This window comes from Halichoerus grypus, chromosome 8, assembly GCF_964656455.1.
Source record: "Halichoerus grypus chromosome 8, mHalGry1.hap1.1, whole genome shotgun sequence".
Classification (NCBI taxonomy): Eukaryota; Metazoa; Chordata; class Mammalia; order Carnivora; family Phocidae; genus Halichoerus; species Halichoerus grypus.
The window spans coordinates 49,451,905-49,479,139 of NC_135719.1; the positions used below are offsets into that span (position 1 = coordinate 49,451,905).

The 27,235-nt window shown below is 55.5% G+C and overlaps 1 protein-coding gene across 1 annotated transcript in view; it reads left to right on the plus strand.

The window, feature by feature from the left end:
* Positions 1 to 626: 626 nt before the first annotated feature.
* The window catches only part of OAZ2 (ornithine decarboxylase antizyme 2), a 67,468-nt gene continuing 40,859 nt past the window's right edge, over positions 627 to 27,235 (plus strand). Inside the window, 6 exon segments of the mRNA XM_036087194.2 lie at positions 627 to 1,003; positions 16,863 to 16,940; positions 17,533 to 17,571; positions 18,479 to 18,541; positions 19,085 to 19,235; positions 19,735 to 19,874. Of these exon segments, the coding sequence (XP_035943087.1) occupies positions 911 to 1,003; positions 16,863 to 16,940; positions 17,533 to 17,571; positions 18,479 to 18,541; positions 19,085 to 19,235; positions 19,735 to 19,874 (564 nt within the window). The 5' untranslated portion in view covers positions 627 to 910.

Below are 27,235 nucleotides of genomic sequence, written 5' to 3' on the forward strand. Positions count from 1 at the left end.
TCAGAACCCGACCCCCAACAGTCCGGCGCTCGGAGTGTGGACCGGGACTGGGAGGCTGGATTTGGGGGTGAAATGAGTGCGCTGGACACTCTGTAACCCCAAATCAGAGTACGAGGGGAGCTCTTTCCTGAAGCCGACGACCGAGGAGCCCCGCTTCGGGCGCCGCTCGCGTGGGGCCGACGGGCCACGGATGACTAGGGACGAGGGAGCGCGGGTGCCCCGCACGCAGCTCCACCTCCCGCGGGCCGGGACAGCACGGAGCGCGCGGACCCTTTAAGAAAGTTCACTGGGCGAGTTCATCAAAGTTTAAAAACTTGTCGTGCAGTAGGGAAAGGGGAAAGGAAAGCGAGGGAGAGTTAGGACGAGGGAAAGAGGGTAAAAGCCCCGCCGGAGGCTGGCGCGCCGCGGCCCGGGCCGGGGCGAGCCCGCAGTGGGCGGCGGGGATTGGCTGCGCGTTCCCCCGGAGACCGCGAGGAGGGCGGGGGAGGGGGCTGGCCGGGCCCCAGCTGAGGCCGGTTCCGGCCCCCGCCCCCCGCCACCGCCCGGCGCCCGCCCCCTCCCCCGGCGCCCGCCCCCCGCCGCCGCCGCCGCCGCCGCCGCCGCCGCGGGCGCACTCGCCGGTCGCAGTGAAAAGGCGGAGGCGGCGGCCGCTCGGGCTCGGCTCCGGTTCCGAGGGCCTCCCCCGCCGCACCCCCTCCCCACCTCCCGCACCCGCTAAACTTGATGTGACCCCAGCCCGACGCGGCGGCTGCCCCTCTCACCGCCCCGCGCGCCCCCCACCGCCACCCCGCCCCGCACTCCCGGAGCGCACCGCTCACCGCGCCCCTTCCCACCTCCTCGCCGGGGCCGGGCGCCGCGCTCGCCCTCCGCGTTCCCTTCCCCTCGCCACCCCTACCTCACCCCCCGCACCATGAGCAACCTGAAGCCGGACGGCGAGCACAGCACCAGCACCAGCACGGGCACCGGCACGGGCTCGGGCTCCAGCGGCACTCTGGAGGAGGAGGTGGGTCTGCGGCCCCGGGACTTGTCGGGGTGAAGTGCACGCGGAGGTGGGCGGGGGAAAGGGCGCGCTGGGCCTCCCGCGCCGCGCGGGGCCGGTCTGGCAATCGCTCCGGGCGCCTTCCCGCCGCTGCCCCTCGGTCGGGGAGGAGCAGCCCGTGTCCGGCGGGCGGGGGCGCGCGGCCTGGACTGCCCCGCCGGGCGGGCATTGTCTCCCCGCCCTCCCGGGCTCGGGGCGGGCCGCGCGCCGGCCGCCGTCCGTGCGTCCCGTGGTGGGCGAGCGGCGCGGCGTCTGCCCCACGCCTGCTGCCCGCGCATCCCTCGTTTTCTACTCTCGGCCCGGCCCGCTACCCTCTTCCGAGGCGCTCCTCGGGTATGGCCGGGACTCCCGCCTCCGCGGGAAGGAACTAAGCGGGATTAGCACCGCGGGCGGGCGGTACCCTCGCTCCCTTGCACTTTCCACCCTGACCCCTCCCCGTGACCTTGGAGGCCCGGGCCAGCCGCCCGGCACCTTGGTTCACTGCAACTGAGCTGTAGTCACGGGGAGTGGACGGGCTTTCCTTGCAGCCCCAGAACCTGGGCTTTGGCAAAGAGGTCAGCGGGCAGTAATTAGAGTTGAGAAAGAGATGCCTAAAGATACTCCTTTCCCGGTTCTCCCTTCGGTTTTGCCCCGGCAGGCAATCCAGGACCCCAGAGCTGGCCTGGGTGGGATTCTGCAAGGAGTGGCGACATTATCTTGACCACCAGACATGTGCTAAAGAGGAGGGCGTGTGAGGCGGCTTCGTGGAATCAGCAGGAGCTGGGTGGTTAATGGGATGGCAAAATCGGGGAGGGTGTGTGTATGTGGGGGGGGCGGTGAGGTGGTGGATATAAGCCTTAGGACTCTGGGCGGCGAATGGAGACCAGGAGCTGGGCTGGCCCAGACAAAAACTGGTGTGGAAGGGGACAGGCTTTGCAGCTCTCTCCCAGGGCCTCTGGCCTGCTGTGTCACTCCAGGGCTAAGAGACCCTTCCTGCCGCGCCCTGGCAAGCCCTTGCCCAGGAAACCAAGGGTCAGTTATCCACCCTGAGCTCCCTTCCCCTTGGTTTGGGGGAGAAACCGCAGAGCCCCTGGGGGGGGCGCTGGTGTTGCTACCTCCCTCCAATGCAGTGGCCGTGCTGCCGGCTGGCCGTGCTATAGGTTTGGTGCAGAATGGCGGCAGTGGCCCAGTGCTGGGCTGGGCTCCTCACTGTGGGAGGGGTGGTGGGAGGGTCACACCACCAGCTCCCACTCTTAGTAATTCAGAGGCCTGCTGCTAGTCCGAGTCCACCAATGGCATGGCATCTTGAGAATCTAGGTCTAGATCTCACTTTTCGTGGGGGAATATATAACTCTTTGCACTGAAGGATGGCAAGGGAGGGCCTGACATTTGTCCGCCAGTGTTATGTGGGCTCCATTGCAGCGGGGAGGGGGGGGGGGCTCCTGAAGGCCTTGTCCTCCTTGGACCTTGACATGCCAACAGGCCCGTGGCACGGATGGGAACCTTAACCCCACCCTAACTCTACCTGGTTGTTCAGAATCTCCTCTGAGAGTTGGGGGAAGGTGGCAGGGTTGCTGGGGTGTGGGGAATCTCTGCTTGACCTCCTGTGAGGCTGGGCAAAGACCCAGAAGGCCACTAATGCTAGATGGTTGACTTTAGCAGGGAGTTCACCCAAGAGGCTGGGCTGACCCTCAGACCTACCCCTTTGAAGTGGGAAAGGTGAACCTTGTGGCCAAGCTAAATTCTTAGAGAAAGCATTTGAAGTATCGGTCACTTTTTTCTAAGCACTTTTCTCTGAGAGAGAGGGCAGAATCCTCAAGAAGTGGAATCCCTGTGACTCCTCCTTGGGGGCAGAGGTGGGTTATAACACCATAGTGGGTCAGGGAGTCAGTGCACCTGGTGCTGATGGAGGGGCACGGGCCTGTGTTTAACAAAAGTCTAAAATTAAAGTTCTGGGAATCTCCTGGATCCCGGTGTCTGCTCTGGTCAAGTGCAAGGATGAGCCCTCTCCCCTCATTAGACTTCTGGGCTAAGAGCTCTTCTGCTGAGGTTCCTTCTTGAATTGGTGGCTTGAGCTGGAACTGAATTCCTTCCCTTTAGCTTAGATGCCCCCTGGGCAGTCATTTCTGCATCCCCCAGGAGCCACCATCCAGGGAATCTGTGTTAGCAGGGGTAGTTTACTCTCATGGCTGAGCCAGGCTGGCTCTCAGAGATTAGGTAAAGCAAGCCTAGAAAACCAAGGAATCCTCCTACTTGCCTACCAGAAGACCTCAATTCTTAAAGGTGTTAGGTTGCTGGAGAAAGGGGTGTGTTGTCACGGTTCCAGAAGGATACGGTTCTAGAAGGGGGTATCCGTGGGGCTGCTCCTTGTATAGCCCTGACTTCCCCTGCTTGGCCACCCTGTGCCTGGGGCCTTCATCCCTATCACAGGCATTAGGTTCCTGTACTGGACCAGAGAGCAGGATTACAGGTGAAAGATCACAGACTAGAAGGTGAGAAGGAGGAGGGGATGGGATGTTAAATGCAAGGGTAGGTCAAATAAGGGGGTATCAGCAAGTGATGCAGTGGGGCCCCTGAGAAGGTAGAGATCAGCCCTCCCTGAGATGCTGGGTAGGAGGTTGTTAGGCCTGTGCCGGACAGAAAGCATTCCAGGAAGAGTGAATAGCAAATGGTAGAGGGAGAGGTGGATTCTGGAGCCACATGGCTACCAGGAGTTCGCTAGGCTGCAGCAGTCCTGGGGGCCACATTACGAAGAGGCCGAAATCACACAGGTTGGGGGGAAATTGGCATTTTTCTGCCACTTGGAAAGGAGATCTGTTAGAAGCTATGATACTGTTTGAAAGCTAAGGAGGGCAGCGATGAATTAAGGAGGGTGTCTGCAGGGAAAGAGCTGAGTGTCCCTTTCAGTCTAGAGGCTATGTCTTAACCCAGGTGGGGTTGGTACGGGGAGCTCCAGAAGGTAAGGCAATATTGCAGCACAGGGCAGGCTTGCCTCTGATGCTCCGGAGCCCCAGACCCAAGCATGCCTTACTGATTTGTAGGGCTGGCTAGAGAGTTACAGTGTTTCTGGGGAGGGGTACATGTGGTTTGAAAACACTCTATTTTTTAAAAGGAGACTTTAATCTCATAATACAAGGTAAAGCTAAGTTACAGGAATTATTCACTGGGGGTGGGGGGGCTGTGGCAGAGCTGAAGGGAAGGTAGCATTTGGAATCCTGAGTGGATGGAGTTCAGGTTTCTAAGAGTTAAAGAAGTTTTTTTTCCAGCCTAATGGTAAACTATAGAAAGGCAGGCATTAATGGCAGCCAGAGAAGCTACAGCTTGACCTGAGGGTCTTGACCCCTTGCTGCCCTCCCACCCCCATCTGTGCTTGTCCGTTGCATCCAGTGTATCTGGGCCAACGTGGCTGCTTGCAGGCCTGGCACCACTGGGTCCATCATGTGTCCTCTAGAGGTCTCTGAGGAACCAGCCAAGTCCCTGGCAGGATGGGCCAGGGTTAGCACTCTAGATGAAGGTGAAGGAATTCGGGGGTCCAGCGTGTAACTCGGCCACTTCCCTTTTCTCTGCCATCAAAAATCTTTGACAGAATCTGGGACATCTTGTTGCTCTCTATCTGTAAGTGGTTTTGTTTTTTGTTTTTGTTTTTTAATATGAGGGAAGGGAGGCGTCTATTCTTCTGGGCACTTACCTGGAGACAGGGCCCAGGCAGATAGGTCCTGGCAGATTCTGTAGGCTGGGCCCCCTTCCTCCCTCGGGGTTGTTGTGGATGTGACTTCTCTGCTCAAATAACCTAATAGAGAGGCTGTCCTAATAATAGTAAGCCTATGCCCAGTATTCGTGCCAGGCATTTTTCTAAGTATCTCACCATTTTACCTCCTTGAACTTTCACAACAGCACTGTGAGTTGCTTAACGTTATTGTCATCACCATATTATGAATGAGGAATCTGAGACAGGTTAAATGACTTTCATGTAGGGGCACCTGGGTGGCTCAGTTGGTTGGGCGTCCACCTCAGGGTCGTGAGATTGAGCCCCACGTCAGCCTCCATGCTTGGCGTTCTCTCCTTCTCCCTCTGCCTTCACTCCCCACCCCCCCTGCCCACTTGCTCGCACCTCCTCTCCCTCTCAAATAAATAAACAAAATCTTGGAAAACTTTCATGTAGCTAGTAAGTAGATAAGATGGGGTTTGAACCCAGAGTTTGCCCTTAACCACACACTGTACCTGCTGTTCTGTTTTACATTAGGGTTTTTGGTGAGGGCTGGGGTGGTGGGGAGAAAAGGTCTTGCAACAGTTTTTGAGGTCTGAGCTTTGGGTGGTGCTGCTCCAGGGTGGTTCCTATTGGGCTGGGGCATCCGAAGACTGGGTGATGGGAGCTGGAAGCCCTCGGAGGAGGAGTATTTTATCATAGGTATTGTTTAGGATTGCCATCACGGGGTGATAAAACCAGACCGAGTCAGTTTTATTATTCAGTCTCTATAGGCAGTACATCCCCTTGTTGCCTGTACTGGGGCTTACTGCTTTCACTGCCCCCCGCCCCTACCCACCACCCGCCTTGGTACCCTGCTGCTTTGGGCATCTTAACTAAAGAAATGGTACCCACTGTAAAGTGACTGCCTGTCATTTTGTGTGTGGGGGGGTCATTCTGTTGGGTCTCATCTCCTCCTTCCCTGCACATGGGCAGCCTGGCTAGCTTATCCCAGTAAGAACCAACTTCTAAATCCCATTCAGCATTTGGACATTCTGATTTCTTCTCATTCCTGTCTCCAGAGAGAGGGTGGTGAGTACTCGAAGTGGAGTCAAGACATGAAGTGTGGGATGCCTTGGTTTTTGCTCTCATGCTCTCCACCCATTTATCCCAGTGGGCCTCCAGACAGTCCTGAGAGGGCAAAGAGTCCATCCTACCTACCCTGAGGGCTGGGCTCCTGGTCCGTGGGCCCCAGACTCTGCTGAGCTGTTGGTTTTGGATAGCAGTGACGTCTGGTAACTTGTTAGTTTCTCTGCCATCCCTTGACCGTGGCTTCCTCAGAGGGGTCCTCGCATCCCTGGCAAAGCCATGAGGCAGTGGGGCAGAGCCCATCGCTGAACTTCAGAAACCGTGTTGCTGTGAGGCGGGAGCTATAGATACCCCACAAAGCTCTGTATTCTGGAACCCCATCTACTCCCTGCCCAGGGACAGCATGGCCTCCCTCTTTCTGCTGCTTCCCCTATTCTATCCTTGGATGGAAAAAATACGGTTACCTCTGAGATGTGCCAAGGCTGACCGAAGAGTCAGCCTTTCCTGAAGAGTCTGCTGGTGGATCCATCTGTGCTGGGGGCCTCTGGAGGATAGCAGGGGCAGGGGCTGTATGTAGTGGGAGGGTCTGTCTGGGCCTATCTGCCATGGCCTTTAGTCGTTTATGGCCCACTGAGCAGAGGCTGTTGGCTGTCACAAGTCATCATGGCCGCCTGTATAGTTCTGAACAGGCCTGGGACTCCCGGGAAGAAGGGGTAGGACCTGACCTGGACAAGGCCATGGGATGAGTGTCTGGAGTACCTGGCTCCCTTTTGTGTTTAGCCACCCTCTCCCTCCCCAAATGGGTCCTGGGCTTCTACTGGTGGAGGGGGTGTCAGGAGAGGTTACGGGAATAGGACCTGACCGTTTTTTGAGAACGTTTGTTGAAATGGAAGAACTTCTGCCTAGACTGGTCCTCATTCTTGATGTATGGTGGTGGCCATATCCAGGCACAGCTTGGGATGCTTGTGACCAGGGAGCTCCAAACCAGAATGCAGACCCTTGAAGCAGCTTCCATTCACAAACAGAGATCCCCTCCCAACAACAGGAGCATTATGTTAGGAAACATCTCTTACCAGGCTTCATCTGCTTCCTTCAGGTAGTGGGCAGATGTGGTAGGCTCAGTGCTCTGTGTTCACAGTGGAATAACGTCAGGTGGTTAAGGGTTAGACGTATTGGTTTCGGAGCTGGAGGAGGGCTATAAGGTTCCCCTAGGCTCACACTCTGATGCGTGGGTTTGTACGTGGCAGTGGTGACAGCTGCGACCCTTGCCAGGCACAGGAACGAGCAATAGATCTGTGTTGACGGACCACATGGCACCAGGAGGGACAGGGGAGGTGGACGGCACAGGAGGGAAGGAAGCCTTGCCCAGAAGGCCTCCCGGCTGGGGGCCCTGTGAGCCAGCCACCTGAGTCGCCTCTAAAAGACTTAGCCCCTGGCAGTGTCTGGAACCAAATGGAAAACAGTCCCCCGGCCATAGCACTGAGTCTGCACCATGCAGTTCATGCAGTTTGGTCTCCTTCCCTATAAATGAGGTGTAGGCTGTGCTCACAACATGCTTTTTGACCAAGTCTGTCCCCGAGATGTTGTGCCTTCTGTTCCTGGGGCTGGAAGTGGCCTGGAGCATGAGGTCAGAAGCCTTATTATTTAAAACTCTATTCATACCTAGCCCTGTCCCACCCTTTAGAGAACTTCTTACCACCCCAGCTTGGTTCCCCTGACCCCCTATTCATACACAGTCTGGAAGTCTGGACTCTAGGACACATTGCAGGCTGTAGGGGAAGTGCCTCAGCTTGCCAGACGACTTGGATTTTACTGCTGGCTCTGCCCCTGGCTGTCCCAACACCTAATCCCTGAGCTGGTTCTTCATCTGTAAAATGGGCCAGTACCGCTGTGCCTGTTACATCAAGGGACCATCTGGCTCCTATGCCAGATGGTAGGTATGAAAGACCTGGAAACCACAGAGTGCTGCCCAGAGTGGGGCCTGAGAGCCAAACCCTGTGATTTGGGGCTGTAATTAGCAGGGGCAGGCAAAAGGCTGTAGAACACATCCAAAGCCTGGTGCTTCACACCAGGTCGGACTCACGGCATCGGACGTGCCCTGGGTGCGGGGAAGCTGGGCAGTGTCCTAGCTCGGGAGCTGAGCAGCCCAGAGCTCCTCAGAGGGAGCATGGGAAGCACTGGGTTTCCGGGAGCCTGTGTCCCAATTCCCGTCCACTGTCTGGCTGTATCTGCTTGCTCTTTTTCCCTGTGTCCTTGTTCAGCCCTTATAAGTCCTGCATCTGCGGGCCATGTCACCACATTCCATCCACCTCTCGTCAAGTGGCCCCACTCAGAGGGACTTCTTTCCCTCCTCCCCCCCACCCCGGGGAGGGGTAAGAGCGACCTGCTGGTGCCAAGCCTCGGCCTGTGTGGGGGACTGTCCCGAGGTTTCTTTTTGGCAACCCGAACATTGCCCCAGCAGAGACCCCACCCGGACCCCCAGGGCCTGGCTGCTGACTTGCTGCTCTGTCACCCTCTCATTCTCTAGCCCCCTTTACACCACACTCTTGGCCTTTTTCTGGGCAGATGGGGAGTGCTTAAGCCCTAAGCAGCTGGAGGGCAATGCCAAAGCCTTCTCCTGAGACTCAGTCACCTTCTCCTGCTTCCTTGGTATCCTACAAGGTGGAGTGTGAAGGACCCTGAGGCTAGTACATCCTTCCTCTTGATAGTTGAAGCAGCAGAGGAAGGCCGCAAAGACACCTGCCTGGCTGGTGGCCAGGCTGGGGTACTACCCAGGCTCCCTGACAGTTGGTTTGAGGCTCTTTTCCTTCTGTTTCCGTGTCTGATCGGCAGGTGCTTGCTGAACAGGAAGCTGAGCTCCAGTCCTCCAGTGTCTTCATTCTCAATGGGGTTTCTTCCCCTTGGAGAAGCCAGAGCAGAGCTGGGTATGATGATGGCTGGTGCAGGCCTGGAAAGGACCTTTAGGGGGCGCCTGGGTGGCTCAGTCCGTTAAGTGACCGACTCTTGATTTCAGCTCAGGTCATGGTCTCAGGGTCGAGATCAAACCCCTCATCAGGCTCTGCGCTCAGTGCAGAGTCTGCTTGTCCCTCTCCGTCCCCCTGCTTGCTCTCGCTCACTCTCTTTCAAATAAATAAATACATAAATATCTTTTTAAAAAGACAAAGAAAGGACCTTTAGTATCTTTTTTTTTTTTTTAAGATTTTATTTATTGGGGCGCCTGGGTGGCTCAGTCATTAAGCGTCTGCCTTCGGCTCAGGTCATGATCCCAGGGTCCTGGGATCGAGCCCCGCATCAGGCTCCCTGCTCCACGGGAAGCCTGCTTCTCCCTCTCCTATTACCCCTGCCTGTGTTCTCTCTCTCACTGTGTCTCTCTCTGTCAAATGAATAAATAAAACCTTTAAAAAAATAAAAAAAGATTTTACTTATTTATTTGAGAGAGAGAGTGCGCAGGGGGAGAGTGAAAGAGACAAGCAGACTGCACTGAGTGTGGAGCCCGATGCGGGGCTCGATCCCAGGACCCTGAGATCATGACCTGAGCCGAAGGCAGACACTTAACGGACTGAGCCACCCAGGTGCCCCAGGACCTTTAGTATCTTTGTATCAGGAAAGCCATAATCTGGACGTAGTGCAGGCTGCATGTCATAAACTCCCAGGGTCTGGTCGGTGGGGGTGGCAGTGGTGGGTGGGGTGGCCTGGGCTTCCGTTTGGACTCGGGGCGTCTGGGGCCACATGTGCCTAGCTGCCCTCTCTGAGGCATGTGTGTGGCCCTGTTCCGGCCCCTGCCTGCAAGTCAGCAGGGCACAAGGCTGTTCCCACTTAGTGCTGGGAATCAGCAGTCTGTCTATCTGTCTTCCTTTGACTTTCCTGGAATTAATTCTGTTAAGGACTAACCATGGGATCATCCAGTAGAACACACCCCCCACTCCCCCACCCCCCGCCCCAAATCAACTGTCTGCGAGGAGCTGTTTCTGCCTTCTTAGAGGCTAAAGGCCACTTGTTTTCAGGTTGCCCAAGGCTGACTTGACTGGGGGCTGAGTAAGTTGGTGTGTGAGATTGAGGTCTGCGAAGGAGCGTTGACTCACAGGCACCTGGGGACGCAGGGGCTGCTTCTTGACGTGCTGGTGATCGGGAGCAACTCACTGGACCCCTGGGCCTTGGTTCCCTCATCTAAAAATAAGGTTTCTTCCAGCTCAAATATTCTGCATTTCAGTTGCTTCAGAGGGCTGGGAGTCAGGGAAGGATGTGGGAGGGGCTTCTGAGAGGCTTGTTTTTCCCTTTTTGGACTTCCCTCCTCCCCCCCACTCCCTTCCCTAAGTGGTGTTTTCCATCCAGATGACACCATAGCTCACACTAAGCTGCGAGTAGGTAGGGATTCAGAGCAAGCCCATCACTTGAGTAGTTTGATGGAATGGACAGTTGGAATAGTTTTTCCTTTCCAGATTGAATTCCAGCTTCCAGAGATGCTACAGGACTGCTGCAAAGAATCCATTTTCAAATGTCATTTTTATCTCTTCGGTAGGATGTATCTATTGCCCAAAGTCAGGTTTCCCCGGGTGTGTCCTTCTCGTGTCCCAGCCCTGTGAGGAGGGGATTTGCCTGGAAGGCAGGAGTCTGTCTCCTAGGGCAGAGTGTTCCTGGTGGACCCCAGGGGTTTATTTCTGGGTGGGGTGGGGAAGAGGTCAGGGGTGGCCCTGATGTTTTCCTACCTCAGCATCCTTTGTGGAGAAAGGTCTGTCCTCTGGGTGGTTGGTCCTTGGAGATTACAAGGCTGGGGTTTAAAGGAAGGCAGTGGCTGTCCTTCAGAGTTAAAGGCTAAGAGGGTTTGATATCCATGAGCATTCCACTGATTTTGAAAGCGGTGTTTACCCTTTCTGTCTCATAATAAAAGCTGGGACTTAACGGAGCTTGTCCTCTCAGCCACAGTACCCTGCTGTGGCCCTTAACTGCGAAGTTGAACATTTAATGCTCGGTGTGAAGGGAGTCTTGCATCGAAAAGGTTGGGGCGAGTTGGAGCTACAGGGCCCTGAGTGTGTTGTCCTCTTTATTGGAGGAGGGTCCCCATTGACTGCTGCCCCCGTCCTGTGCCACGTGGAAGCTTTGCTCGGCTGTTTTCCTCTGTAGAGAACACCCATCCCCTCCTTATCCCCCAACAGCCCCCTTCCCTCAACTTCTATATGGCCTCCATGAGAGCTGGGTCCTCTGTGTGGGGAGGAGGGAGACCTCTGAGCAGCCACTGTCCAGAGGGCTGGCCTGGGTTGGGGGCACTGAATGACAGGTCTGCCTGGGGGAGTGTCCAGGACCAAGAGAGATGTCCACCTGGACTGCTAGAGGAGGAGTCCTGCCTAGTGGCCTTTCCCACGGAGGTCTGGACTTGTTCTAAGGCTAATGCCTTGTGCGTCACTATCCCCTTGCTCCTGAAGCCTTTTGTTTGATTTCACTTTTTCTGAACATCTGTAAACAAATGTCAGTTTGTCTGAAGGAAGAACATCAGACACACAGATATAAATGAGGTGGTCAGAGTCCCTTCTTCCTGCTTCTCTTTAGAATGTAGTCTTCCTCGTGCTGGGGAGGGCCACAGGGGGCCACAGAGGGAGAGAGACCTTCAGTATGAGGCCTGAAGGAAATAGCCAGGGACTCCAGGGAGTCTGTCATGTTGGGGTTAGAAAGTGGGCTGAGGGGCGCCTGGGTGGCTCAGTCATTAAGCGTCTGCCTTCGGCTCAGGTCATGATCCCGGGGTCCTGGGATCGAGCCCCGCATTGGGCTCCCTGCTCCCTGCTCCGCGGGAAGCCTGTTTCTCCCTCTCCCTCTGCTTGTGATCCTGCTCTCACTGTGTCTCTCTCTGTCAAATAAATAAATAAAATCTTAAAAAAAAAAAAAAAAGAAAGTGGGCTGAGAGGCTCCTTCTAGGGGACATTCCCTCCACAGGGGCCTCAAGAATAATCCTGGGGATGAGGGAGGCCGCTCAGAGATGCTCTTTTCTGCCCCTCGCCTGGAGCAGTGGGAGCGAGCTCACAGGCCTTCTGTGGAGGAGGTGAGGGCTCTTTGCCCCCAGCACTGTAGGGTCCATAGTGAGGAGCTAGACAACCTCAGGAAGTCTGACCTCCAGTGATAGCCTGTGGCATGGACTTAAATGAGACTGGACTTCCTCGACCCTTTGTTCCCAGGAACTCAGGGGAAGGTCAGGTAGCAGGACTTGCCTAAGGGAAGACCAGCCTCAGGAGCCCCCAAAGCCTCCTGGATGGGGGACACAGTTGTGCTAAAGGCCATTTGGTTCCCCTAGGCAGGCCTGGGGCTGGCTGGGACCTCCAGCAAGGTCAAGTCTGCTCCTGACCATTATGAAGGCTGCATAGCCATGTCTGCAGTGTCCTTTATGGGCACACCTCTGTGGCCAAGTTCCTTGTCCATGTCAGCATGGTAATTCTAGCAGGTTCCACTGGAAGAGCTGTTCCTCAACATGTTTCTTCTTTCACTGACTTCTAAAGATTCTCCATACTTTCTCTGGTTCTCCCCTAATACTCTCCCTACCCTGTTCCAAACTTACCTTCCAACTGGACTGAGGATGTGGCTGTGGTCCAGCACCGTCCACCGGTACTTGCCATAAAGATGACCATCTTAGAAGGACTGTTGTTGCCTTCGACGTTTCAGGACAGAGGAGATAATCTTTTGTTGTCTGGATACTTCTGGAGAAAGGGTGAGTGTATGGAAGGAGAAGGGCCCAGGCAACAAGGTTGGTGCCTTCTAGTAGCCTGGGATTGTGTGAACTACCCCTTCTGTTTTCTTCAAATACTTAAAAACGTTTTTGTGTTGAATGCTGTACTGAACACAGAGTAGGCAGGACATGGGTGCTTTGGTTAATCTTTCTAGCTTGGCATCACCCCGCAGTTGGTGCCTGAATCCTTGTCTGTACCCAGCCTCTTTCCTGAATGTTGCACCCTATTGCCAGGAGGCTGGCGTCAGTGGTGGCATGGAAGGGGAGGGGTATCCAGTGCGAGTCTGGGACACAGGACTAGGAGGCAAGGCCTTGGAGAAGTCACTGTATGTCTCTGTCCCTGCCGTCCCCTAAAGGATCTGACTGTGCTCTCAGCTTGCTCTGTCACCTTCCTATCCTGAGCCTTGGTTCCCTCATCTGCAGAGTGAGAGTGTTGAACTAGCTGGTCTCCATGGTGCCTTCCACCTTGGCCATTCCCTCCCTAGGGAAGAGGAACACTAAAGAATCCAGTGACTACTTATGGTTGACTCCCCTGCATTCCCAGCTCCGGACTGACTTGGACCCAATCCAGGCTCACTGGGCAACTTTATAAATAAATGGCTCATGGTACCTGATAGGGGAGGTTTTTGTGTAGGTCAATGCTGTGATTACAGGAGCCCTAAGTGAACCAGCATTTCATTGAGCCTCTCCTATGTGCTGGGCATAGAGGAAAGTGAGCTCTTCATCCTGGAGGTAGATAGTATCTGTGTTGTACAGACGAAGGAACTGAGATCTGGAGAGATGAAACCGCTTCCCCGAGCCAGGCATAAAGCTGGGATGCAGACTCTGGTGTAGCCAACGAGAGCCTGCTCTCTCCCCCATGTATCATGTCACTGTGCCCTGCTGGCCACATCTGTGCCTGATGGGAGTCTTTCATTTAAACGGACTGAGGTGCACAGAAATGGGGTGCGAGGGGTGCGTAGTTCAAATGCGGAGGCCTGACTCTAGGCGCGGTTGAGGGATAGGAAAGTTTTGAGCCTTGGCTCCTGTCTCTGGGCTTTTATAGAGTCCAGGTGGAGGGGGTAAGTTTAGACTGTGGGAACAATAGAAGGCAGGGCGTCCTGGCCACATAAGACTTCAGAGGAAGGAAGGGGGAATGAGGAAACAGAGGGACCCGAAAGATGAGTGCCCTTCAGTTAGGGAATGAGGAAGGGGTGCGCTGAGGGGCAGCAGGAGCAGCTGCCTTGAGACAAGCCTGTGGGGGCGCTTGTCGGGGGGGGGCGGGCAGGACCGGATAGAGTTGGAAGCGGGAGGGGGATTGGTCTCTGCAGCCTCTTGTCCTCTCCACATGTAGCTGAGCAGCCGGCTAGGCTTACGCTTCCTTCCACCTGTGGTTCCTTCTTGCTCTGCCCCCATCACCCCAGCATCCTAAACAAGCGCCTGGGGGAAGGGGCTGCCTACCGAACTGACACAGGCAGCTCTTTCCCCACCCATGGGGCTAACGAGGCCACCTCCGTGCCACTCCCTCTGTCCCCACAGCAAGATGGATTCCTGGTGGCACAGATGGCTAAGTCAGGGTGCCTGGGTCTTACCCAGCTTGGCTCCCTTGTGAGCTAAGCTGTATGAGCCCTTTCTGGGCCTCAGTTTCCCTATCTGCACAAGGGGATAGGCAGAGGGCACATCATCTGCCGGCGAGACTAGGATCAAGTAAGGACCAAGGAGAGTATTCAGGTTAAGCTTCCTGTGACCTGGCGGATGGGGACCCACCACCTGATCCATAACTGCCTGACCTCAGCTTGTTTCCTGAGACAGGACGGTAGCCAGATGGTAGCATTTTGGACACTGTAGAACCTAAAAGATGGAAACGGGAGAAGGGTCGTCTGGCCCAGAGGGAAGGCTGGAAACAAGGATCCGAGCTGGGAATGAGGGAAAGCTCCCCCATACTCACCCTCAACCCCACCCCCAGCCCAAGCAGGAAATTTTGTGCTGAGAACTTGCTATTTAAGGGGGCCTCTGGGGAGGTCTGGCCAGAAAGGAGCCATTTGAGGAAGGGTTTAAAATTAGCCTGGGTGAAATGGGTGGCCCCTGGGGAGAACTGAGGCAGAGGTTTCTGTGGGGCCGCTCTGGCTCCGTGTCTTGGACCAAAACCACATCCCTGGGAGGAGGGAGTAGTACTGATCCAGGTCCATCCAGCACGGCCCTGGCTGGGCTTGCACACTTTCAGTCCATCTTTGGGGAGTGGGCTGGGTGCCCAAGTCCTGGCACCCAAAAGCAGCCTGGACGAGTAGTCAGAAGACCTGGGTTTTGAGTCCCAGGTCTTCTGCCTTTTAAGAACAAACCGTGTGACCTGAGCATATCACTTCTGTTTGAGGGCTTACATGTAAATTAAAGGCCCTCTAATCAAAGGGCGGAGGGGTGTAGAGGACCGTTGTTCTTTGGAGTCCAGGAGCTGGGTTCACTCTGCCAGGAGCTTGGGCTGTCCAGTTCTTCCCAGGTTCCTCTGGAAACAGGGCCATGCCCGAGAGCTGCGTACACAGGGAAGTGAAATGTGCAGAATCCTCACCCCGTGCCTGGAAGCAGAGGCGTGTCTGGGGAGGGAGAGGCATGGCCAGAGGGGGAAGATGCATCCTGAGTTGCGAGGGATTCTGCCTGGTATGCTTCTTGGTAAAAACCTATGCGAGAGAAGAAGTTTGTCCTCACCCATTCTTTATCAGCCGTGGGCTGGGAGCCATTCTTGGTGGGGGCGGGGTTGGTGACACTGGTTACCAGCAGCTGTCAGGGCTGGTTTCCTTTGCCATTCCTGGCTCTGTTGTTGAGGTCTGGGTATTCATTGGGGGTGTGTCTGTCTGTCTGTCTGTGTGCCTGCCTGCCTGCATTGGGTGTAACTTTGCCTGGGTGCTCAGGTTCTTGATTCAAGCCATTGGAAGGGCTGTTGCCTGGGTTCAGGAGGCCGTCACTGGAGCATGGAGGAAATTCTTTGGTGCCTCTGGAGAAGGGTATGTGGCCACTGTAGGGCATCTAAATGCTGTCAGGAATGGCCGCATGGGGGGTGGGGGTGGCTGAGGCACGTGAGCTTTCTCTTATACCGGCAGGGATGAGTTGGGAAGACTTATGCTTGGCTTGATGGTATGAGATGCAAATTTTTTTTTTAAGAGTTTTTTTTTTAAGATTTCATTTATTTAATCATGAGAGAGAGAGAGGCAGAGGGAGAAGCAGGCCCCCCAAGAAGCAGGGAGCCTGATGCAGGACTCAATCCCGGGACCCTGAGACCATGACCTGAGCCGAAGGCAGACGCTTAACCAACTGAGCCACCCCAGGTGCCCTGAGATGCAACTTTTTGAAATCAGGAGTCGAGTATATAGGGAAGCTCTATTCATTTGGGTTTTTCATGCCTCAGCCACAGTTTTAATATATATTTTTAATGGACCTAAACAATGGAAAATCCTCCCTCCCCATTCTAATTATTGGCCGATCTGGCCTTGCTACTTGAGCGTCTGGTACCAGCAACATGTCACCAACAGTGGTGCCGTCGAGTGCCTGCCAGCCCTCTCAGGGACCTCACCCCTGGTTCAGGAGGTCAGGTTTGGTCAGAGTCACAGGATGGACACCTGGTGTCTAGATCTGGCTCTATCACTAACTTGTAACCATGTTGAGGGCAAGGCTCGTAACTTACAGCACCATCTGCCTCACTTGAAGCTGGTAAGATCCTACTCATTCTTGAAAACCCAGTGTAACTTTCCCTCTCTGACCCCTTAGCCAGGTCCCTTATTCAGTAAATGTTTAATACAGCCCCATGCTAAGAACGGGGCATTGGGGCAAGAATACAACATAGTCCCTGCCATTGAAGAACCTCCATCTAGTGTAGGAAGCACTAGGAGATGGATGTGAGCATGCCAGGCCCTCCGTTGAAATCACTACAGGGTGTAGCGTGACCTAAGACTTAGGATCCGTTTACAGCCTTGCGTCTTCTCTAGACCAGGCAGAGCCTCTCATCCAGGGGTCCGTTGGTATCTTCTGAAAACTGTATACATTTTGACTTGTCTAATGTTGGGGGTAAGATACCCTAGCTTTCTTGAAGTCTCAGGGATCCTTGATCTGTGTGCTTATCACATAGGGCTCTCTCCTCCGGGCGCTGTTGGGTCTGTGTACAGAGGTGCTCAGCAGGTGCTTGTTGAATCACCTGTGGGATGAACGCAGAGAAAGCAAAGTGTACAGAAAGGGCTTTGAAAAGTGAAATGCTGTGAAACTCCCGAGTATTCGTTTGTCTCGGCCTCCAAAGGAAGCCCAGGATATTCGGAATTCCTCCTTCCCCTCTGGAAGGATTCCAGTTCCTTCCTGAAGGAAGAGCCATTATTCCTGTCTACTGTGGTCTCTGTCCCCAGGTCCGGACACTGTTCGTCAGTGGCCTCCCTGTGGACATTAAACCCAGAGAACTCTACCTGCTCTTCCGGCCGTTCAAGGTGAGTCTGGACCCAGCCACCCGTGGGCAGAGCCTAGGCCGGAGCAGAAGCAGCAGGAATGACTCTGACCTGGATAGGGCAGCAGGAAAGACAAAGGGCAGCGTATCAGAAACGGTGATCGCAGACCTGGCTTCCTGTCGTGGTTCTGCTCATTCACGTGTTGCTCTCCGCCGATTGCTTAGCCCTTTCTGAGCCTCTCTTTCCTCATCTGTAAAGTGGAAACAAGAGAGAATCTGAGTTGACTTGGCCATATAAGGAATCTTTGTGATTCAGTGTAGACTTTTCAGTTTAAGTTTTGAGAAAACTTTACAAGGTAGGGTCTGTCCTTCCAGCTGACAAGTTAGCGGAGCAAGCGGGAATTTATGCATGAAATGATGAATGCTGCCGCATGATGCCCGCCCCGCGTGCTAGACCATGTGATAGGGAACACAAGGGCAGAGGGCGCACATCAATGGTGGAGGTCAGGGTGGTGGATGTTGGGGGAGGGTGGGAGAGTGTGAGAATGGTGCTGCTGGGAGCTGGAGGAGGGGGACTAGGATAGTGCAACAAAGGCTTCTGACCTTCCCCGTGATGACCACCTCTCTCTCTGCAGGGCTATGAAGGGTCCCTGATCAAGCTCACATCGAGACAGGTAATTTCTCTCCAAAGTTTTTTTTCCTCCCAGCCCAGACTGACTGCTAAACTTGGACCTGAGCCTGCTGCCTTTTTCCTCATCTTGAGGCATCTGGCAGCTGAGACCTGCTCCCTCTCATCCCGTTTCTGTGCTGGGCTGGTGAAAGAGCGGCCTCCACAGCTCCCCTGTCCTTACCAGTCAGCTCCTGGGACTCCCCCTCTGGCTTTTGAGAAGCCATAGTTTGGCCCCAGGGCTGAAGAGCACAGATGTGGTGGCTGTGGTCTGGCTCCTGATGGCCCTATGGGGGCCATTTGGGGTCTGGAGTGAACTTGCCGGAATGAAGTTGGAGAAGTTTTCAACCTGTTGCCCCTTGATTGAACCTGGAGCCTTCTCATGTCCTTGATACATTGGTATCCCCTTTCTTGCTGGGGAAAACACTGGAACTTTCTCTTAATTACCTGCATGCATTTATTTTTATTTTTATTTTTTTGCTTGAAGATTTTATTTGACAGAGAGAGAGACAGCCAGAGAGAGAACACAAGCAGGGGGAGTGGGAGAGGGAGAAGCAGGCTTCCTGCGGAGCAGGGAGCCCGATGCGGGGCTTGATCCCAGGACCCCGGGATCGTGACCTGAGCCGAAGGCAGACGCTTAACCATCTGAGCCGCCCAGGCGCCCCGACCTGCATGCATTAAAAAAAAAAAAAGATTTACCGAGAGGGTCATGTTTAACGTGGTGAGAGAAAGCTCCGTTGATACCCTTTCCCGCAATTGGAACCTGGATGGGAGACTTCTGGTGCATGAGAAACTTCTCCTGTTGCAGCTAAACATAGGGAGGATATAGGCAAGAAGCTGTTTTTTGTTTTATTTTTGAGGGGAAGGTGGAATGTTGGGAGACATGCAAGGGTGTTCTCTCCTTTCCCTTCCAGCCTGTTGGTTTTGTGATCTTTGACAGCCGAGCAGGAGCAGAAGCGGCCAAGAATGCGCTGAACGTGAGTAGACAAGGTTTTCCCCGACCCACAGACCTCGAGGCAACGAGTATTCCTGTCCTGCCTCCTGCAAACCTTGCCCCCCTCCATGCCCCCCCAAGAAAGGGCCTGCAGATGTGCCTGATTTCCCAGCCATTCCGAGGCCAGGTCCCTGGCTCTGCTGTCTGGGTCAAATGCCACTACTCACAAGGTCCAAGCAGTCCGTCCTCTGTCTTGTCCCCTGCATGGGTGAGGCTTTTAGGCAAGGTCATTTTTTTGTTTTTGTTTTTTTCAGATTTATTTATTTGAGAGCGAGCACAAGCAGGGGGAGGGCCAGAGGGAGAGGAGACAAGCAGATTCCCCGCAGAGCAGGGAGCCCAACTCAGGGCTTGGTCCCAGGACGCTGAGATCACAACCTGAGCCGAAATCAAGAGTCATTCGCTCAACTGACCGTGCCACGCAGGTGCCCCCTAGGCGAGCTCTTTTCTGGGGCCCTCTGTACCCATTGCAGTGGACAGTCTGGGTCCTACAAAGTCTTTTCCTTCCTTTCCTTCCCTTTTCTTGTAGGGTATTCGCTTTGATCCTGAGAACCCGCAGACCCTGAGGCTAGAGTTTGCCAAAGCCAACACCAAGATGGCCAAGAACAAGCTAATGGCTACACCGAATCCCACCAACGCTCACCCTGCCCTAGGAGCACACTTCATCGCACGGGACCCCTGTGAGTGCTGCTCAGAGCTGTCGTCTGTTGTCTGCTGTCCTTTTACTTGGCCCAAGCTGGGGACCTGGGCAGAGTTGCATACGGAGGGAAGACATCAAGATTGTCATTGAGGGAATCAGTCCTTGCCAGGAGGCTTCTTCTGTCCACAGCCACCTCTCTCTAGGGTTCCTTCCAGCCCTGCAGCCTTTGCTGGACTGCAGACGGACTGAGCTCCTGAGCTGTCCGTATCACCCAGCTCCCCTGAAGCCTTCTCTGAGTTCTCTTGGTTGAGACGGGCAGGGGCCCATCCGAGGGCTTCTTGAAGCAGAGAGAATGCTCACCATGCCAGGTCAAGTTAACAGGGCTTGTTTCCCTGGTCTTGGGGTCCTTGAGGGAAGTCTGGCCTCAGCAGGGAGCTTACGCTTCAACCATTGTGATAGGTCCCCTTCTCTGTTTGGAATGGGGTAGTGGAAGGGGAGACCCGTGCTCTGACAGTGGGGACTGTTGTCTCCCGTTGCAGATGACCTTATGGGGGCTGCTCTGATCCCCGCGTCCCCAGAGGCCTGGGCCCCCTACCCTCTGTACACCACAGAGCTGACCCCAGCCATCTCACCTGCTGCATTCACCTACCCAGCTGCCGCCGCTGCCCTCCACGCTCAGGTAAGCCCCTCTGGGGGAGAGGTGGGTAGGGGACGAAGGAGGCTCTAAGTTGGCCAGCCTTTGTTCCTGGGTGGCCAGTGGGCCACTCATGCCTCCAGAGCTGCAGCAGGACTGCTGTCTTCCATGACCTTATCTTGAGGGTTTGGGCTCAGACAGAGGGAGGGAGAGGATTAGCCACGTGGAGGATCGGCGGCGGCCGAGTGTGAGTGCTGAGAGAGACCCAGTGTGGTCCCACCAGCCCCTGAACACCTGCGGGCGGGCACCACGCTGCGTTCTGCCCGTGCCGACAGAGCCCCGATTGCGGTCCCAACCGGAGTGTGGCCTCTGGAGCCGGGCCCCCTGCCTCTGCCTCTCCAGTCTTTATAAACCTCAGAAGGCTCTTAAAGGTTTCTGTGTCTTGCCTTTTTTACTGCCTGGAAGGATGAGAACCGTACTCTGTGCCTCAGGGTTGTTGTGGGAATTAGGCATTAACAGCACGTGAAGTGTTGGCACGCAGCGGGCGCGTCCTGGGGGCTCCGTGTGTGCGCTGGTTCTCGCGAAGCCCGGACGCTCCGCGGTGAGCCTGCGCCGGGGCGGGAAGGAGGGAACGATCCCTTCTCGGGGGGACGGCTGGGGAGGGCCCCAGGCTCTGCGGGGCTTTGTGCTTGCCGAGTGCCGTGGCAGGTGCCCGAGGGGCCGGCGAGCCGTGGTCCGTTCAGGCCTCCCTGAGGCCGTGACAGGACACGCAGCAGGGCGTCCGGACTGGGAGCCACCAGCAGCACAGGGAGGCTGAGGCGCGACGGCAAGCCCGCTCTGGCCTGGGATCAGTAGACCGAGCAAGAGCTGAGGCTGGGGAAGGGCGACGGGGCCAGGCCCGCCCTGCTGTGGACGGAGGGGGCCCGGCCAGGACAGTGGGGCAGGAGGAGGAACAGGACGTGCGAAGCCAGGAAGGGGAGAGTTCACAGGAACCAGAAGCTGAGGTGGGAGAGGTTGGGTGCGCTGCCCGAGGGAGGGCTGAGTGCATGTCTGTCTCCGAGCCTCTGAAGGGCTTAGTGACTTCTGGGTCCACCCAGTCCCAAGGTGGAAGGCACAGACTGCCCCCCGCTACTACCCTCGCAGGCGGTTTCCTTCAGCGGGGGAGTTCTCCTTGGCCACGGCCACGTTAGATCGTACTGAGGGCAGAGTGTGGTTAGACTTGGCGCTTGGAAAATTGACCAGGGGATAGGAAGGTGGTAAAGATCCTTCACTAAAGGGAAATGTTGGGGTATTTACCACAGACCAGGTTCTGCGGTGAGCCTGGAAGACAGTGCTTGTCCTCTGTGACCTGGCAGCGTGTGGAAGGCTGGCAGGAGAGCTCCTGGCCAAGCAGGGACTTTCACTGCAGCAGCCCTGCGAGGCCTTGCTGGTCTCCTTGCCTCCAATCCCAGCTTTGCCACCATTTAGCTACCTGGTCTTTCTCAAGTGACTTCACCTCAAGGCGTCCGTGTGTGTCCTCATCTGTGAAATGAGAGGGCAAGACCCGATCAGGTGGAGTGGTCCTACCCCATCTGCTCTGAGATGCTTGGCCATGACAATGGTGGGCAGAGGTTGGGAGCCAGAGACGGTACGTCAGGTTCGTAAGGAGAGGCGCGTCTGCCCTTTCTTTGGGTGGCTCCCCAGCTGGCTGGGAGGGGCACGTGACGACCTGTCCTTAAACTCCATACTGCAGGGCTCTCTGCCCTCCGGTTGCCTTCCTTTCCAGCTTCTTCCCGCCCTATCCGTGCCCAGGGGCTGTCCCAACTCCAGTCCGGCTGCCTCAGTCCAAATCCTGGCTCTTTCAACACCTGTGTGACCTTGGGCAAGTTACTTAACCTCTCTGTGTCTCCATTTCTTTGGAATGGTGATAATCCTACCTACTTTATCAGTGTTTGTTTTTCCGCATGTTAGTATAGAGGGAGAGCTAGAGAAGTGCCGGTTATCATAGTTACTGTTTATTATCATTATTGTCTAGTGCCCCCTGGGGCCTCCCTGAGGGCTGGAGCAGCCTGATTGGGTCTCACTTCCTGTCTCTGGCCTCCCTGGGAAGGGAATAAAGGCCACTTCAAAGGATAATGGCATTTTTTCAGGAGGAAGGCTAACAACAAGAGATTGGACCAGGTAGTAACTAGTTCTGTCCCTGCTACTCGACTTCTCTGGACGTCCGTCTCCACAGCAGTAAACCACCCTGTCTGGACCAGATGCACTCGTAAGCAGGAGAGTACGTTTTCCAGCGTTTTCACCTTCCAAGAGCTCCCTCCTTGTCCCCTGACAGTGTTGCTGAGAAGCGGAGGCTGAAAATCCTCAATGAGGAAAGTGGACGCTGTTGATCCTGAGGGCATTATTCTGACCCCAGAGGAACAACAGAACTGACTTTCTGTGCTTGTAGGCAGGGAGGTGACTTGGAGAGAAGGTAGTAGCAAAGGGGGATGAAAAGCAGTCCTTCCTTGCTCTATGCCAGCATGCACACCCCAACTGCGTGCCCTCTGCCACTAGCCCAGCCTCGGCTGAGGCATCCGTGTGTGGCCACAGGGCCCAGACCTGCAGGAAGGGGCTTGGGGATGGCTCAGTCCCACTCTGTCTTGGCATAAGGCCATCTTGTTCGACCTCCTGGTTCTCTTCGTAGAATCTTCTTTAAGAGGGTGAGGCATCCAAGAGGTATGGGTGGCGGGGGCACACTGAGGTCTGGCACATGCCTAAAAGCAGGGGTTCTCTGTGTCCCCTTGCATCCCAGGGTCCTCCCAGACTGCGCTTCATTTTCTACGTCTACCTGAGGATGTGGGGGTCTCTGACCGTGGCTCTTATGCTGGCTCACCGCTTACTGGTGACTTTAATGTTACATGAACTCCCTTGCCTCTATCTTCTGATCTGTATAATGGGCATGATAAGGTTCTCTTTTCCCTTTGCTTATTATCCTGCTCCCCCGAAAATGGCTACTTTGAGTCCTTAGGCTTGGTAGGTGGTTGGGTGCATGTGTGTAAGATCCATAGATGTGGATCTTTTTTCAATCTTTTTAAAACTTAAGTATTAGGCCCTTGTTTCCCGTCAGTAAATGTAGATCTACCTTCCGGCTGCCTGGCAAACCCACTGTTGTGTAAGAGTGTCCAGCTCCCTATCGATGGTACATTAGGTTGTTCACGCAGTTTTCTGTGCTGATAGGGCCGTGCGGCAGTGGACGCCCTTGTCCACCCTTTGCGCCTATCCTGCTGGTTTTCCTTATCGTAAACCCCTACAACTATGACAAGGTCAAAGTGTAGACATGCCAACCCAAGTGTTCCTTTAATTGACTTTCTGATGAGTGAGGCGCCCATACTTCTTGGCTGTTCCTGTTTCTTCTCATGTGGATTGATTCCTCTGTCCACCTATCTTCTCAGTCCATCCCAAACTCTGAGAGACGACTGAATATTCATGTCCCCCCTTTGTTTGATGCCCCTCCTGGAACTGGGTCATTCTAGATGCCCACGGGCCTGTCCCTGTGAGGTGGCTTCTCAGGACCTGCAGAATTCCTGTGAACAACTGGAGGCCCTGGGAGCGGGCCGAGCACTCACTGCCTGACGTGCTGGCCCTGATTGCTACGCCTTACAGGGCTCTTGTTCTGAGCGGGAGCAGGAAGGGACAGTGCTTCTCTAGAGCCCTGACTGCCAGCCTATCCCAGGTGTCTGAGGAAGTGAAAGGCAGCCCCTCAAGTATGTTCTGTCCACCTGGATGGCACATCGGTCCCAAGCTCAGAAATGGGGGCTTTCTTCTACTTCCTCCCCAAGGAGGTGGTGGCTCATCTCAGGCTGGGGGGAGACTGCTGCTTTGGAGGCCGAGTCGCGGCACCTAGTGGGGAGAGTGGGGGACCCCATGAAGCAGGCTTGCCGATGGAGCCCCTTATGCAGCTGCGGGAAGCCTCAGCTTCCCCCGTCGAGAGAGAGAGAGCGAAAGAGAGAGAGAGTCAGAGGCCTCCGAGTCCTTCCCATGCTAACCGACATTCGCCCCTTGTCCAGCCCTGCGAGACGCCCAGCCTGGCCGGATGTCCTTGCCTAACGGGGGGGTTTCCCGAGCTGGACTGGGTCACAGGTTTGGCTGGTAGCCACTGTGCTGGTTTCCTCCGTGTCCCTCTCTTGTGGGATGAGCTCCATGTCCAGCCACCCTTCCAGCTGAGAGCGCATCCCACAGCTCAGCCAAGGGGAGGAGAGGCGTCCTCCCCCTCGACTGTCAGCCGAGAGGGGAGGGAACTGCTTCCAGATGTTGTGGAGGCAGGAGAGAAGATAGTGGCCTCTGGGGCTGGACAGCTCAGAGGCCAGAAGAGGCACTTGACCCTTTTCTGTGCAGTATGGCACTTACTGAGGGTGGTTCGAGCGGCCCGGGGTCAGCCGTGTCCTGGTGAGAGCAGTGCCACATCCTCGGAGCCCAGGGAAGATTCTGGTATTGGTCAGGTGGCCTAGGACCTGCTCCTGCTATATGCCAAGTGTCCTGCATTTTAGGGTGACCAGCCTCTGACTTGCTGCTGAGCGTGTGGTGGCCAGAGTCCTGGGGTGTATGAAACACCTGTAATTTGAAGGAGACATGGCAGTTTTCAGGAAGCTCCCACCAGCCCCCAGATGACCTGGCATTGCTCGCTATCTTCTTGCTTAGAGGTGGGGATTCCAGGCAGCCAAGTGGGAAACTGAGTCCACTGCTGCAGTGTCGAGGGGGTGGTCTGTGTGGCCAGCTGGTACTTGTTTTCTACGCTGGCTCTTGCATGCCGTCCCTTCCTTTTCCTGAGGGGACCCCGGGCCCCCCTCTCTGGGCACTCTGCCCGTTGCCCCTGACTTGTCTGTGGTGCCATGTTCCACCACCACTCCGAGGCAGCCGCGGGGCAGGCATGCTGTCTGTAACTGGGGCAGGTGGCCTCCCTGTGGTCTTGGCGTGGCACCCAGCATAGCTCACCACCCAGACGACGGGCCCATGGGGAGGCTGTACCTAGAAAGGGAGGGCAGGTCACTTCCTGACCCGTCTCTGGGAATCCTGCTCTGGGGTTACTGGTCCGTAGGGCCTGGGGGTTGAAGTAGCTGCCGGGCCCCCACTGGAGGGCTCAGCTGGCGGGTTACAAATCTCTAAGACTTGGGAGGCTGATAATGGGGGGAGCAGCAGGGTGGAAAGGGATGTAGGCATCCACTGGGTCTCAGCCCTGGCTTCCTTGGAGAATCCTACAAGGACAGCACCAACGTCTGGGAGTCGTACCCCTTGGAGACCACGGCAGCTTTGTTCCTAAGATGTCTGTACGTTGTGTCTCCCCTAATCCTTACGGACACCCATGAGGAGCAGCCTAGTCATCTCTGTCCTATACGTGGATGAGGGCCCTGAGACAGAAAGAAGCCAAGCAAAACTCTACTAGGTTCATTCTCCCAACATCAGGCATTCTGCACTCTCCCAGTTCAGGGGGAGGGGCGGATCGCTGGCCCAGTGCCCCCACTGCCGAGACTCCACCTGGTACAAGCCGGCACGTTACCATCGGGCTGAGTGGAGTATCGAACCCCTCCGTAAGGCTTCTCTCACTTGAACCTCGACCCTGTGGAGGAGGCGGGTCAGGTGGTGCTCTCCCATTTTCAGGATGAAGAAACCGATGCCTAGAGGTGAGTAACTGGCCCGGCGTCTTACCAGTCAGTGACAGAAGCAGGACTCCAGCAGGGACGCTGACGGCTCCCCGGCCAAGAGAAGGGACTGCACAGCTAGCTCCTGACGTTGGCTTCTCTTGCAGGTGCGCTGGTACCCTTCTTCTGATACCACCCAGCAAGGATGGAAATATCGTCAGTTCTGTTAGTTCTTCAGTAAGTGCTGGCCCAGAGGCCCAGGAGGAAAAGTGTGCGAGAGCCTGGCTTCCTGCGGGGGCCACGGTTCCTCCCTCTGCCTGAGCCCGGCAGCTCACTGGTGCTAGGCTTCCACCTGAGCTTGCGCACTAGGCACTCTGGCTGGGTTCTCCCCTTCTCCTCCCACCGGCACCCCCTGCCAGCCATCTTGCAGCCTGTCACAAGGGCCAGGCCTGGGTTCAGCTCCAGTGCCACCCCTCTGCTCACGGCCACCTCTCTCCCCTCCCTCCAGGTCTTGTCACCGCAGCTTGAAGCCCCTGCCCCGCTGGGGAGGAAGCCGCTCTGAGCTTCCACTGCCCCCAGGCGGCCTGTGGAGAGCTGCTGCTTCCTTCCAAAGACTGTGAATTTTAAGCCTGACTCAGTGGACTGCTTCCTGTTTCCTTTCTCCTCTCCCTCAGCCCTGTCCTTCCCCAAAGCCCCCTCGCCAAGGCCTCCCGGGAGGACTGGGGGGGGGGGGGGTGGCTTCTTGCTGGGATACCCAGACCCAGCCCCGAGGTCTCACTGGGACTGAGCAAGGCCTGACCTCTGGTCCAGACTTGCTTCCATAGCTCCACCTCAGAGAAATGAGGCATTTAATTTTGCATGTTTTCTGGCATGAATTAAGACACTTCAACTTGTGTATATGTGAGTGTACAGTTTGTTCTCACATTGTGTCACCATAGCAACAGGTCCTGGCCACCAATGGTTCATCATTCCCGGTCCCTCTCTCCACACCCTCCCCTACAGCCCCCTGCTTCAGTGAGGACCGAGCCCCGCAGCTCGCTCCGCCCCTCACCCGGGGCCCCCCACCACCCCCACACGCTTCCAGGCCAAACAGCAACGACCACCTGACAGAGGTAGTGTTTTCTTTTTCATTTCAAATCCAGGCCCTCCGCTTCCTCCTCCTAGCGGGGCCAACAACTGCTAAGAAAATCCTTTCTCTGCCCAGTTTGCTTACCTCTCCACAGTGCACCCCACCCCTGCCCATGCTCCTCATTCTTTCCGAACTTCGAAACCAACCAAAAAGTGAAAGTATTTTTGTACCCTGTGTAACAAAATATTTATGCATCATAAAGGATTTTTCGTGTGTGTGTGCAATTAATTATTAAAGAGACCTTGTTCGCCTTGTCAGATAAGTTTAATGTTTAGTTTGAGGCATGAAGAAGAAAAGGGTTTCCATTCTCCAGCAATAAGCCTTTGTGTCAGGCATTTGTTTCAGAAAAATGAAGGGAAAAAAAAATTGTGCAATTTTTTTGTTGTTTTGTGAGCACATCCGTGCTTTGCCTTTGGCCGCAGCTGTGGCTGTCTTGACGTTTTCAGACTTGGGAGACGAGGTGGCTGTTGTAATTGCTGAGCCTGTGAGAATGTGAAGCTGGATAAGATATGAAATGCAAAATAAAAAGTCATCCAAAGTAACTGCTCTCTGACCTTTGCTTCCACGGGACACAGATGGCCGCCGGGAGGGCACAGCTAAAGGGTAGACGTTGCGAGCTGGGGGGAAAAAGGTGAAGTGGGCCCGGGCCCTGGGGCTCGCATAGCCTCTCCTTCCTTCCC